We start from the raw sequence: 14,699 nt of genomic DNA on the forward strand, positions 1-14,699 counted from the left end.
CAGAGCTTTTACGCGTGTGTTACTATCATTTTATAGTATTTTGTAAGCTCCTGTATGAACGGGTCATTCACAATATTATATCAATATGAGCTAATGTCTCTGGCAAGGTCCTGTTTTTCCCAGTGTAATCCATTTTCAGGTATGTGCAATATTTAATGTTTTAAAGGAAAAAATAAATCCCTTCTTCTAGCCAAGATTCCAAATCAAACCCTCCTCCTTCCTACCTGCCCCACCCATTCTACCAGCCACCTTCAAAAAGAAAGGATAATCTGCTGTGTGGTTTTGTGTGTTCTTGCTTTCTGCCTTGGTATTACCACCCAGAAATATTTCTTTAAATAAAGGAAGAAGTGGCAAAAATAGATTCATCCACTATTTTAAAATATAGTAACCAAGGAATAAGACTTTCATGGCTTCATATAGCATTTCCACAAGGCCTCTTTTTTTTAAAATTTAGTAAACTTGTAAATTATTCTGCTTTCTAATTCTCTCTAGTATGAAATTCCAACTTGTCCTTACTGGTTTGATTTTATAATAGCCCCATTCATACTGTTCATGAACCACTGTGCAACTTTAAGTTAATTTTATATTCAGAAGTTCAAATCTTACTTTGAGATATATAAAGGATACCATAAAAAATTTTAAAGTAGGTATGACTGTAAACATCCATATTTCATCTGAAGAGATGTATGTATGTTTTACTTTCTTTTTATTTAACTACTTTGTCTCCTAACTCACACTGATAAAAAGACAGTATCAAAGCATACGATAGATAATACTATATGTAATTAATTCAAAGCACTATAATAGTCTTTCAACTGTACTTATAATAAACCATTTAAAACCTAGTATTTGAAGTAAAACATTGTAATAGATTTTAAATTCTTGATTACAATAGTATCTTGATCCAATAAGCAAAGGTGATTAAACTGTTATCCCATACATTCATAATAAATGTATAAAGATAATTTTTCACTAAATCAATATGATAAATGAAAGAATTAAAATTTAATCTTGGAATAATTTTTTTTAAATAGCTTTCTGGTTTGAAGTCCCTTAATGACTGTTACAAGCAAGTATCAAAACGAAATGAAAGCAAAATGCCACAGCTTCTTTTTACTCAAGCTGTCCATATTTTGAAGAGGAGGACATATAGACATAATCCATAACCAGTGCAAATTAGACCCAGACTTCTAAAGTGAGTTCAAAATAATGAAACTTATTTAAAAACACACACACACAAAAGCACTCTCCCCTAAACTCTTTAAATTTTGTACCCAGAGAAACAAGCAACCTTTGGACATTCAGACATTAGCTGAAATGGAAAAGATCACTGGCTTCTCTGAGATGGTTATAATAAATCTACTTAAAAAAAGTGGAATAAGGGAAGGAGTAGCATCTCTACTGCTGATTCTTTCTTTCAACCAGACTCAGTTCTTGGGAGAATCTCTGGTACAATAATTGGTGAATAGTCTGCTTAATGTTACTTTCACTCAGTGTTTGTCTTTAATTCCCTCATCCACAAGTATTTAATTGCCTATTTTACATTTTCATTACACAATCCAAATTTAAACAAACAGGATCTATTTTCTATCTCCAGAAGCAATAACAGAAGGAATTACAGCCCAAGAGTTATTTCTTTAAAAGGTCCTTTCAGTTCTATAAAAACTCAGAAAACATAAAAAGCTGCAATGCTCTATATAGGGTTTCCTAACACTCCCAAAAAATATTTTTAAAATTCTGACCCATGCTATTTTATGAGGAAATCCTTGTTGAAAGAGTGTGAGACTGCTGGAAGAATCGTGTTGTTTGTTTGTTGAGGGGGAGGAGATTCAGAGATCTGGCAAGAGAAAAAAAATCTATAGTTTTAGAGTAGTCTTGATGTATTTATTCTTAAACTAATCCCAGAAAGGGGGTTTAAGGCAACTAAAAAGATTTAATAAACGCTGATTTTTTTTATAAATTATTTCCTAGGAGACAAGAAAAGTGTAAGAACTGTTTTTGCTGTTTTCTTGTGTTTTCTCTTTTTTAACAAATAAGTTAGGAACTCTAAAGTGGAATTGATTCCTGAAATCTTAGTTTGTTGGTGCCCACAGATTTAGTCGGTTTTGAAGTTTTTGAAATCTGGGTTATTTCTTAAAATCCACACGGTGCCCATTTATTTTCGAATTGAACAGAAACGGCCTCTCCCAGGCACCGGACACCCTCTGGATGCGCGGGAGACCCTTCAGCCGCGTCCCTGCGCAAAGCAGGGACCCTGCTCGCCCAGCGCAAAGACCCGGCGAGCGCTGAGAAGTTACTCCGGGCTTTCCTGGGAGACACTTAGGTTCTGCGGTCCTCGAACACTCGACACTTGGAGTGTTAAATCCCGGGGTTCCTGTCACAGGAGCTCTGACTAGAGAGCACGGGTTTGGGGCAGCGCCCTCACCAGACAAATGGGACTGGATCTGTGGCTTTGTAGCTCAGAGCCAGGGTAATATTTCAAAAGCGGGCAATAAAAGTCCTAGACGAATCAAGCGCTCCTCTGGCTGGTTGGAAAAGAGATTTGAAGCTTTTTATTGTGCTCTGAGTAGCCCTGCAAACGATAAACTAGTGAGCGCGTTAGCCCCATTCTATCTTTCTTTAGGGGTTGTGTCCCTCGGTTAATATGTAGATTTCACTGACTCCAGACTGCCTGTAATTCGGAGAACAGCCGTAATTCGATTGCAAGAAAAGATCAGCCCGCTCCTCCCTAGCCTCTCGGCCTGGCGAGTGAGAATGCCTCTTCCTCAGAGGGAGGGGTCTCCACTCACGCACGCACGCATCGAAGCTTGGGGACCCGCTCGGCCCGCGCGGAGAAAGCACAGCTCCCGGGAGCCCCAACGCAGCAGGTCTAACCCCCAACACCACCTCGCTCGCAGCCACACAGACTGCGGGTCAGCGCCGCTGTCATTTAACCCCAGAATTAGCTCCATCTCCATCAGCCTCTGCCCCCGAGGCATCACCAAGGAAAAAAGTTATCCCAGAGACTGCAAATGTGGTGGTGAGTTTTGCTCCTTTTACACCTTAACACTGTCGAGAATAAACCTTATCTCCCGGTACAACTGTAAAGATCTGCGGCAGAGGGCCCTGAGAAGATCAGACTTACAACTGCTCTGTAGATAACTGTTAAGGTCTGAAAACAAAATTAAAAGATGACATCATGTCTTGGCTCAGCAATCTCAAGCAGTTTAAGTTAGAAACCTCTCAAAAGCCATCACAACCCCTAAGAGGCAAACACAGCACACACCAAACCACCGAATGGTATTCCAATTTCCTCTTTTCTTCTTCTTCTGTAGGAATGGACCCCCAGAAAAACTGGCCACCCCCTATATCTTCCCCTGTAGTTCAAGTGGCTAGGACAGGTATTTAATACACACACACACACACACACACACACACACAGAGACAGAGAGAGAGAGGGGGGGGGTGCTAACTGCTTTCTACCACCTTCCATATGGATCACACAGTGAAAAACCTGAAACCACAAAAGGTTAGAACGGTTTTTAAATTCCTGCAAACGAAAAAATAAAATGCCACCCTTTCAAAGCTCAGTACACAGGTTCCCACTCTTGAAGAAAGCTGAGGTTTGGCCACTTGCCCTCACCATCCTTCACCAGCCAGCAGCCTAGAAAATGACTTGCTGGGAGATTGTAAATAAGTCACAAAGGTCACACCTGATGTCTTCTGCCTCCTCTCCCAACCACCCAATACCACCCTGAGAAGGCGGCTTGCCTACACACACACACACACACACACACACACACAGCCTCTGTGATGGCCTAAATTGTATAGGAGAGGGGAAGAATTGGACTGAATCCACTACCATTTGCTCAGCTCCAGATCAATAACATAAGTGTAAAACCAATTACACTTCACCCCTAAATGGCTTTACTTACTTAATTCCACATCCTTCTCTATTTTATGAATTGGGCCAGGTTTTACTATGTATTCACTAAGGTACTATTACCAAACTTAATATGGTGAGAAACCCAGCCAAACTTTAAGACGACATCAGAAAAAAAATAATAAGCTTTTCTTCTCTGTTACAGGGGGTACAGTCTGATCAAACACCTACTGGTAAAAACATAAAAATCAATTAAACTGGGCACATGTAGATCAATGGAGCCAATGCCCAAAGTTGGAAAGTGGCTAAGTGAAAAGTTATTGATTCTCTAATCAATGTCTTCCCTTGATTACTTAGCACTTTTACCGGTTATGGTTGAACTGTGGATTTTCCAAACATGGAAGAAGAGGAGCCAAGGAGTTCTCATAGTACAATAAGTAAAACATTCCTGAGTCTTACAATCCAATCATCTGACAAAATTTTCAAAATTGGCTTTGGAGGCGAAATGACTTATTTTGATAGAAAACTGGGCTGTTGAAGAATATAGATGAACATCTTTCACCTCTAAAAGATGACTCTTGATAAATAACACCTTATAATAATCAAAATCTTTTTACCACACATTTTCAAAGAAGCCACAGTGAATAACACATTAGTCTGAGATTTACACTATATTCACTGTTAGGCAGCATCTATTGTAATGTGCTCAGTATGTGATTGAAAAAGAAATGTAAACTCAGTGGAATGAAAAAGATAGACTTGGCTTTAATTGAAAAAGACAAACTAAGTGAATAATGAGTATATAAAAACTAGCCTATGCCACTTTTATCACCCATATATGACACTTAATCTTAAATTTATGAGAGACAACTGAAGTGTGTTTCAAATCACCAGAGGCTTTTCCTACGCTGTTGTTTCTATCTTCCTTCTAGTAATACTTTAATGCTGATAATGTAGAGATAAACCCATTTGGAAATTTTTTTCTCATTTTTTAATATATTTAGATTCCTTTCTTTTTAAAGAAATCCAGTGATAACCTGGATTGAGTAACTATAAAAACTGTACATATTATCAAGAGCCTTATTTAGTAATCTGAGACGAAAATACTTTCAATGGAAAGTGATGTTGGAAAACAAACCAAAGATCCCCTCCCAAGAAAAAGTAGGATATTATACGCTTAATATAGGCAAATAATTTTCTTAACATCACATCTTAATTCATCTATGTTATTTAACCCATAACAAGAAATTATAAATTTTTGATCCTTTGATTTACAAACACATATTCCTGTTTCTAGAAGAGAAAACCTTAGAAGCATCATAGACTGATTTCATTTTGAGTTCAAATGTCCTCATAGCAACTTTATGCTCATTAGTTATTACTGCCAAAATGGGGCAGGCTTGTTCTTGCTCTGTAGGAAAATCCAGGTGCTAAAGAAGTAGGTGACTACTGGTGACTCAGTAGGTGGCACTCTTCCCTTTACATACTCAGCCAATGCCCCAGAAGCAAATTATGGGACCCTAGATGTACCATAAATAATTCTCATAGGAAAAATAAACCCAAAATGTTGACCAAATTATAAATGGAACTTAGGAAAGGTGGAAATCAAACCATACTATTCTTAGCATTGAAAAAATTCTCCCTCTATTTCAACTGAATTGCATTCTTTACCTTGTGCCCCTAAAGGGATTATCAATTTTAATGTGTGAAGTTTAAAAAAAAAAAAAATGTTCTAGAAATCCCCAGTAGGGAAAGATGCAATATTTCTAATCAAGACTGCCCTGTGAAAAAAAACCTCAAAGTCACTTTGCAGAAACCATATAGCCACTTTGTTTATTGTTGGTTTGGTTTGGTTTGGTTTTGATTTTTCAGAGTACTGACAACCACTATTTTCTCCTGTTAGTGTTGGTTTCATTTTCTAACTTAATAAAAAGAAACTTACATCCTCTTAGAGCTTTTCTCTTCAAACATGTTGTCCTAAAACAAATTAATGAGAATGAATGAGAATATCTGATTGCAAACTACCAACATCCAGTATTCAAAGAATGATTAAACAAATGAAGGGGGTTGAGAGCCCGTAGTTCTAGTTCCTCTCACTTTCTCGCCTGCCCAGAGAAAAAACTCACATAAATCAAGATTATTCTTGCTGTTAGTCCTAGTCAAAATATTTGGATGTAGGAAAAGATTAAATGGACAAGATTCAGAATTATCCATTGATTCTAATTATCCAGGCTAAACTTGTTCTTCCATTGTTGTGAAAAAAAATGAAAGGTTGCCTGTAGTGCATAGGCAGTTCAAAATTTGCTTTTAACAAAAATCTATAACCTTTTTTCTATTCATGTAACAGAAGAAAAATACAACACTTTTATAAGAAGTATAGGCTTTCAAGATTTAATATACTGATCCCAGAGAAATATGTATCACTAACAGTCAAAACTATAAGCCCCTTTTTCAAGAGTATCATTAAATGTACTTAAGAATGATAGCATCTATGGGTTTTTGCATTTCTAGAGAATGTTTTAGAGGGGAAGGAATGAGAAGAGAGAGGAACAAATATTGAAGGGAAGCCTAAAACTGCTATAATCAGAAAGAAAAATAAAGAGAAAGAAAATAATATAAACTGATAAGAATACATTGAGCACCTATCTCTATCAAGCAGTCGAAATGTCAAACATTTAACACGTATGACATACAATGATTTGGATAATAGGCACATGGAACACAAAGGGAACTGTCTGAGCAATGTTATTTTGATAGGCATTATCTTTTGACTTTATATCCTTTTTTTCTGTAGGCAAGGATTTTAAGTGCCTGAAAAGTTTAGGTCCTTATCTTCTCTACATGGGAATTCTAGCATGGTGTCAAACATTCTCAGAGGGCTCAACTGTTAACTACAACCACCACTACTAATATCTCCTCTTAGTTTCAGAAAGTACTAGGTAATCCAGCATTCAAACCAATGCTCTCCCTCTATAGTTTTAGTAATTTTAAATCTAACCATGTACTATTACCCAACACACTTGAATTATGCAAATAATCATGCACAATCCCAACAGAATTTTTTGGATGCAAAATGTGAAAAAGCTGCTGAGAACCTTTATTCTTGAAACCTTTCCAGAAAGATTTTAATTACAGTCAAACACAAAATGTTAACATCTTTCTTTGAATAAGTTAAAAAGAAAACTGAAAAACACTAGTTCTCGTTTCATTTCTTTAAAAAGTATAGATAGATAATCCCTCAAATCCATACCTCTTGAAAATGTCCTCTGAAAATAAAGTGTAAGCCAAAGTTTAATATTAATTTTAATTTTTTAATTTTCGTATTTTTAATTTTCATATTTTCATATTTGTTTTTAATACTTCATGTGTTTTGATATGTGATTTGTTTAATAATATGAAATATTGAAAACATCAGTAAGATGACTTTTAAAACACTCATTTCAGACATTATGCAGGCATATTAACTGACTAAAGAGAGAGAAATGGCTAAATAGGAAGTTAGCATTGGTAGATAATTTAAACATTATGTAATTCTAAGCTTTCAACAAATTATATACATAAGGGCCAAATGAAATATTTGTTATCTATGGGAATCAGAGAATAATGTCCCATAATCTATATGTCATACTATCTGCAAAAGTATGATTATGGACCCAAACAGCAAACTGCCTCCTGTTGGAGCTCTCAAGCTTCAAAGGTGTGCACCCAAAGGTCTGAACTTTATTTCTTAAAGTCAAAAATTCAGAATTAGAATATCCTGAAAGTGGTGCCATCTACTTCTGGAGTAATGATAAACACTTCTCTGGTCTGGTTATTAAAATAGTATTCTAAACACGCAATTCCAGCATTGTAACAATGAAAACGTTAACTGTAGTAAAACAAAATCAGCACTAATGAGAAACTCTCATATAATGGAATAAAAGCTGCCTTAAATCAGTCTTTATAGTTCCTTATATTTCTCTTAGTGGTACCCATTAATGACAATAAGCATTCTTAGAGTAAAATACTATCCCACCACAAATGCATTTATCACACTGTAATCGTGTTCAGACAAACTTAAGTCTGCATCCATTCGCTCTCGGTTTTATTCTCTTGATCATATTCATGATGCTAACCAGCAAAACAGCATATTAGGAGATTTGGTCTCATAAGCAACTTACTATTTAAAATGTCACATTTTAGATACTAATTTTTGAGAGTTAAAATAAGCAACTTGTAATAGACATCTAAAAGAAACTCCTTTAATCCAGCTATTCAGGACCAATACTTAAAGGTAAATACTTGAGACAACTAAAGTAAAACAGTCAAAATTCAGTTTCTAGAATTCTGATGTCCCTATAACAAAGTGAATGATAGTAAGAATTCCAGAGCATCAGGATAGGTAAGATTTGCGCTACCCTAAAAGGACGTGTTTTCTACTTCGTGCAGAAATATACATCTCCATATATCTAGTAATGAACTAGTAGTGGATTCGTAATATCCTCGAAGAACCGCATCTTTAACTCCTAACGTAAGTTCCTATAAATGGTCATTTAAAACTGAAAAGGGGAAGATGAGGGTGCAAAGATGAAGTACTTTCATCGTGTGACACAGGAAGTTGGACCTTAACACATACTTCCTTTTTTGTTTTCTTATGTTACTCAGGCCAAGACAAGTGGCCATTTGAGACTCAGGCCCTCTTTGAAAGTCTTAAATATGAGCGCAATGAATGTTCAAGAAAAAAAGAGAGTTTTAGAAATGACAATACGTTGCGTCCCACAACCTCTAACACCTGTAGCTCTGACATCTTTTTGCATCTTTACACCCTTCTCCTCCATTGGCCAGGCCACCGAAGAAGTACTTCTTTGACTTCTGATCCCTTCCCAGTTCTCACACACGCATTCATTATCATTTCCTCTCTCCCTCCCTCTCTCTTCTCTCTTTCTCACACATACACGCACATGACGTCCTCATGATGCATACAGAAATGTCCTGATCCCATTAGTGTAGTCCATCAAGGAGGGCTTCCCCACCATCCTCGAACCCCATTTCAACACACGCCCACTCCCCTTCTCAGACCCCTCTTCCCCATTCCCAGTCCTGCTCCCACTGGCCAGGAGACAGGGAAGCGTGGGGAGGGAGGGCAGACTCGCTGAACGCTTCTGTCCCCACCGGCTCGCCGTCCCCTCGCCCCCGGCCCAGCAGCGTCGCCCGCCCCCTTCCCCAGATCTTTACCTGCCAACAGGTTCCTAATTTCCTCAGGGAGGGGGTAGGGAGAGGAGGTGCTGCTGGGGTTGGGCATGTTAGGAAGCGCGGGGCGTGCGGGGAAAAGACCTGTGCTGAAAGGGGGACCGACGGGCTGAGGTTGCGGCTGCGACCTAGACTCAGGCTAGCGGTCCCGGTCAGGACAGCGGTGCTACGAGTCCGGACACTGCCGGGCCGGGGCTCACAACAAGGAAGTCACTGAAGCCCCAGCTAGCAGCTGCTGGACTCTCTGCCCAGCCCCGCCCGGCAGATGGGGGCGGGGCGATGGGCTGGGAGAAGACCCGAAGCGCCTGAGGGGCTCAACTGCGCATGCGTATCCTATGGTTTTCCTACCCTCGGAGAAGAGCCTCGGCACAGACCACACCCACCCCTACGTCAGGGAGCGGGAGGAGCGGCTGGTGGGAAGGGAGCCGACTGGGGCTGCGTCACCTGATCTGGAGTCTGAAGCGCCTTGCAGCCATTTTAGTTACTGGTGCGTCCACAACTGCTGACCGTTTCGCCAGGATCCCGAAAAAATAAGGTATCCGTAGTGCCCTTAAGTTTTCCGCTTAAGGGACCTCTAGCCAAAGGTTAGCCCCGCCGAGGTTTAACACCTCGCGTGGTAACCCGCAAGGACTTTTCGGCCGCCCTAAACTAGTATGGCCTTCTTTGTCCGATTGAATGAGGTAACCAAGTCCCATCTTCCGCCAGTCTTCCCTGAGAAGCCAGTCTGGAGCTGCTCCAGAGAGCTATCTCATTGGCTCTTAAATTACTTTTCTACCTAATTCTTATTGTTGGGCGACTTCCCCCACTACGAACGAGGAGTGAGAAGTTCTAGTCACTATCCTTTTGCGTTAAAAAAGAAAAAAACAGTTAAATAGCCATAGATATTACCGTCCCATCTATAAGCATCAAAAAGAAAATTGCTGGTGATTAGTAGAATGGAATTATAAAATGTGTTCACTACAACCTGATCGACAAATATTTATTCCATGTCTTCTATATGTAAATCTTACAGATTTTCTGTAAAACCCAAAAGACACGTTCTGGTGCCTTTAAAGTGTGTTTGTGTGTGTGTGTGTGCATGCTATATACTGTATATGTGTGTGTAACTATATATATGTGTGTGTATATATATATATATATTTATGTTCTGAATGTGTGTGTGTATTCGCCCCACCTCATATGGGAACTGCTGCCCTGATAAAGCTCTTTCCTCATGCTACTATTGTATTTTGAAGATTGTATTGTGGTATGTGGTGTGTAAATTGTTTATTCCTCTACCCTCCGACCCTCACTGGATCAATAGTCCTTAAACTTCAGTTTGCATTAGAATGGCCCAGAGAATTTATTAACAATGCAGATTCTCAAGTTCCACTCCCAGAGATTCTAATTCTGTCTGTTTAGGGTGGGACCTGATTATTTCCATTTTAAATAAGCCCTCAGGTAGTTCTGATTCTAGACATCCTAAAATTTGATTTGATCACTTTACCACTTTACAGCTCCTATAGGGCACAAAATTTGTCATAACTTATCTTTCATCCCCACCTGGAGTCCTAAATTTGACATAAGTAATGGCTCTAGTAATATTTCATACAAAAAAGTCTCAGACAGTAATAGTAAAAAATTAAGTGGTCAGATGCAATGACATTTTTGTATAATTCTGTAAGAGATAAACAACAAACGCTAATTGGAAAAGGAAAAATTAGAACACGTTGAAGTCCTCTCAAAACAAAAAGTAGGGGCTCCTGGCTGGCTCAGTCAGAAGAACATGTGACTTTTGATCTGGGGGTTGTGAGCCCCATATTGGGTGTGGAGATTACTAAAATAAACTTTAAAAAAACGCAAAAACAAGACAAAAACTTTATAATAGAAGTAAGACACAAAGTACAAAAAACACCCCCCAGAAAACAAACCCATTCCCTAAAATGGAATCTGAAATTCCTACTCAGATTTAGAAATATGATGAATTACAGAAAGAGTGCTAGAAATTAGATTTATTTTTGGTGGAGGTAAAAGTAAATAAAGAGTCATTTTACAACATAGGTGCTCCAACTTCTAAGAGAATTATTATTCTTAAACTACAAAATTATCTTCCTCCTTAAAGAAAGAAGAAACTATTTCATGGACATTTTATGTTAGTGAGGATTCTACCTTCCTTTAGAGTTATCCCATATAATTCTTTCTCTTGTCACATTTTTTATTAAAGCAGGCCTCCAAATGTTCCTATCCTTTGTTTCCTTCTGATAGAACTGACCACATTTTTTTCTTTATTCTTGTGTCTCATTTATTTATTTATACTCCACTCATTCCACAAAGGAATTGAAGTGATTTACTCTTGTATCATATAGACAATTTTCTGGAGTGGATCAAATGGACAGTGTCTACACTGCTCATTATGACAAGTCATTCTTGTTAGTGAGAGACAGGAAACTATTAAGATTGCCTTAAAATACATAGCATCTAGTCCAAATAAAAAAGGCAATAACAGAAAATGGGCTTTTTGTATGAAACACATTTCCTCTACTTAGGAAGCCATTCTCAGAGACAGGTTTGTGATGGATTCACTTGGGCAATGCTTTGTATACTCTATCATTTTTACTGTTTATTGTTAAAGTTACTGAAATTGATTATAAGACAGAGAAATAAAGAGAGGCTAAAAGAAATACATTCTTATTTCTCTTGTTTCCAAATGTTTCCATAACAAAAACTAGGAAGGAAATCAAATCATACTTTTCATTCTTTAAACTACTCATATTAGGTAAGAAAGAATAATAAACGAAATTTTAAATCTCAACCTGTAAGAGGAGTAACAGCTTCCCTACCATTCCACAAAGAAGAGACTAGACTCCGGGAAAAATCTCATGATTTGTCTTCTCAAAAGGAGATCCTTCAATTCAAAGAAGATGTATATAGAGATATATCGAGAGATATATAGGTATATATCCCTGGAACTAAAGCTAACCCGCTTCCTTACATTTTTCAAATTTAGTTTAGCTGAGTTAAGTATTTGCCCACAGGCCTAGGGTTAAAAGAATTTAAATGAGCATTGAAGAAGAACAATGAGCTAAAACACAATTTACTTTTTTTTCTCTGCACCTCTTATCTTCCTTTAGTTTGGCATTCTTAGTCATGTGAAAGAAAGATTATATTTTATACTTAGGCATTGTATAGTTATTTGTTTCCATATAACAAAACTTAGCTTTAAACACTAGCATCTCACATAGTTTCTGATGGTCAGGAATCCATGAGCAGTTTAGCTGAATGGCCCCTGCTCAGTCTCTCACGAGGTTACAGTCAGGCTGTAGGCTGGGTTGCGATCATCTGAAGACTTGACCATAGCTAAAGGATTAGCTTTGAAGAAAATGCAACCACAGGACTGTTGGCTGCAGTCCTCCATTCCTCTCTGGCTGTTGGCAAAAGACTCACTTCCTCACTACATAGACTTCTCCACAGGGCTGCTCAAATGTCCCTTTGACAGGGCACCTAGCTTCCCCTGGAGCAAGTGATCCAAGAGATAGCCCAACCAAGACAGAAGCTGCAGTGTCTTAATCTCAGATGTGGCATCACTTTGCTGCTGCCATATTGTATTGGTCCCACAGACTAAGCCTGGTATGTAGAGGGAAGGGACTATACGAGGCTGGAGCTTGAAGTTCACAAGGCAGGGAGTCAGGAAGGGAAGATAGAGGAGATTCGTGACAAGCTGGAATGCGGAAGCACAAGCCGTGTTCACGAGGACCGTCTGAAACCACAGCTAGCTTTTGCTGCCTCTCATCCTGGTGGTATGGATGCCCTGCTGAAGTCAGGGTCCTTGCTTACAGAGTTAACACACACTTGCCCCAGCAGTCAGAATTGAAAGGAGGATCCAACAGAAGACAGAGCAGTTTGTCCTATCTGGCTTTTTGGCCTGGTAGCTGCTGCAGGCCAATGAGGTGAACCAGCAGACAAGTGACAATATACGGGAGCCACAAAGTGACTACTGTGTCACGTGTGTAAATCTCACACAAGAATCTCTTTTGTGACTAATGATGTTCTATATGCTGGCTAACCGACAATAATAGAAAAATAAACAAAAATTAAAACAAACTAATTAATAAGAATCTCTTTTGTGGCCCACGCCAGCCAGAAACAGACATAAAAGGGAATTCCAGGAAAAGTAGGTTGACAGATTGCAAAGCCACCAACCACACGCTTGTATATGTAAAGAGTGGATTAGACAAAAGAAGCAATTGAAATCTTGCATTTGTTTTGCAGCCTAATACATTTTTAAAACTTTTTATTTATTTATTTGACAGAGAGAGAGAGGGAGCACAAGCAGAGGGAGTGGAATAGGGAGAAGCAGGCTTCCCGCGGAGCAGGGAGCCCGATGCGGGACTCGATCCCAGGACCCCGGGATCATGACCTGAGCCGAAGGCAGTCACTTAGCCAACTGAGCCACCCAGGTGCCTCTACCTTTTTTAAAACTTTTTAAAGCCATTGTGTCTTTCAAGTCATCTAGTAAGGGCTCTTTTAAGAATTTTCAGAAATGAAACTTTGCTTTTATTTTCTAGATTCTTATTCCTCTCTTCATTTGAATCATCTAGGGCTAGTAGGTATGAGTTTATCATTGTGTGGTGCCAGCAAGAAAAAAATTATATTCTCACTGGAATTAGCCTTCAAAGATATGACACAGAAGCCCACCAAAACCAACAGGTTCTAATAGATGCAGCTCACTAACTTGTCTTTTCAGTTTTTAGGTCGTAATTATTATTAATCGTGTTAGTATCATTTATTAACAAGATAAGGAAACACATTCATTCTCCTTTGCTCTCCATCTCATTTGCATATATACAAACATGTGCTCAGGCACTTTGCTGCCCTGGCCAATCATTTTAATATGAGAATAATAAGCAACTTAATATGGACCAGATTTGAGTTCTTAACAAGATGTTGTATGTCTTTAGGATTCCACAGATTAGGAATAAGGTAAGAGAATGTCCATTCCATTCCAGACTTGTTAGGGGCTGCCTGGTTCTCTCCCCAGGTAACATCCCTCTTCTCCCTTTAAGTGAAGTTAATTTCCCCTATCTAGAATCTCAGTGCTAGAGATCTCACCATTGTAACATCAGCTCTGATGGTAATCTGGCTCTGGCCTTATATCCTAGTTCTAGTAACTAAGTTTCTCCTGCCTGGGTTCTGAAACCAAGTCTTTTACTTTGCCTACTTTCAGTAAAGGGACATTTTTTTTTTTTTTTTTTTTTGTTTACTTCTAGCCCTCTTGGACTATGGCTCTGTCTTTCTCTCACAATCTTGATTTATAGTCTGGTGTTATATTCTAGGTGGATCTCCAGAGAAGGGATGGACCCATATCCCTGGGTTGCATTCTGCTAATCAGGCTTGATCCCCAGAGTATGTACCCTAAGAACATGCCAAGAAAATGCTCATTCTTTATACTATATAAAGTTGAATGCAGACCCCCTTCTCTCCATGTAAACTGTTTTATTCCTCTATGGTTTGGTGAGGTTACCTTGAGCTGTGAACAGGTGCATAAAAAGATAAGAACTTTTGATTTTCCCCCTCAATTCTTTCCTCAAAATCTTTACTTTCTACCTCAGAGTCCCAATTGAGTGACCTT

General features: G+C 38.6%; 1 protein-coding gene across 2 annotated transcripts in view; it reads right to left on the reverse strand.

Annotated features, from left to right (window-relative positions):
• Positions 1 to 9,321, reverse strand: part of SKAP2 (src kinase associated phosphoprotein 2) — a 171,269-nt gene extending 161,948 nt beyond the window's left edge. For both annotated transcript variants that reach the window (XM_028119315.2, XM_028119316.2), the window contains exon 1: positions 9,077 to 9,321. In XM_028119315.2, coding sequence (XP_027975116.1) covers positions 9,077 to 9,143 — 67 coding nt within the window. In that variant the 5' untranslated portion in view covers positions 9,144 to 9,321. The remainder of the gene's footprint in view (positions 1 to 9,076) is intronic.
• Positions 9,322 to 14,699: the final 5,378 nt, after the last annotated feature.

This window comes from Eumetopias jubatus, unplaced genomic scaffold (assembly GCF_037043125.1).
Source record: "Eumetopias jubatus isolate StellerSeaLion01/CBP00866 unplaced genomic scaffold, mEumJub1_p1.0 scaffold_14, whole genome shotgun sequence".
NCBI classification, from domain to species: Eukaryota; Metazoa; Chordata; class Mammalia; order Carnivora; family Otariidae; genus Eumetopias; species Eumetopias jubatus.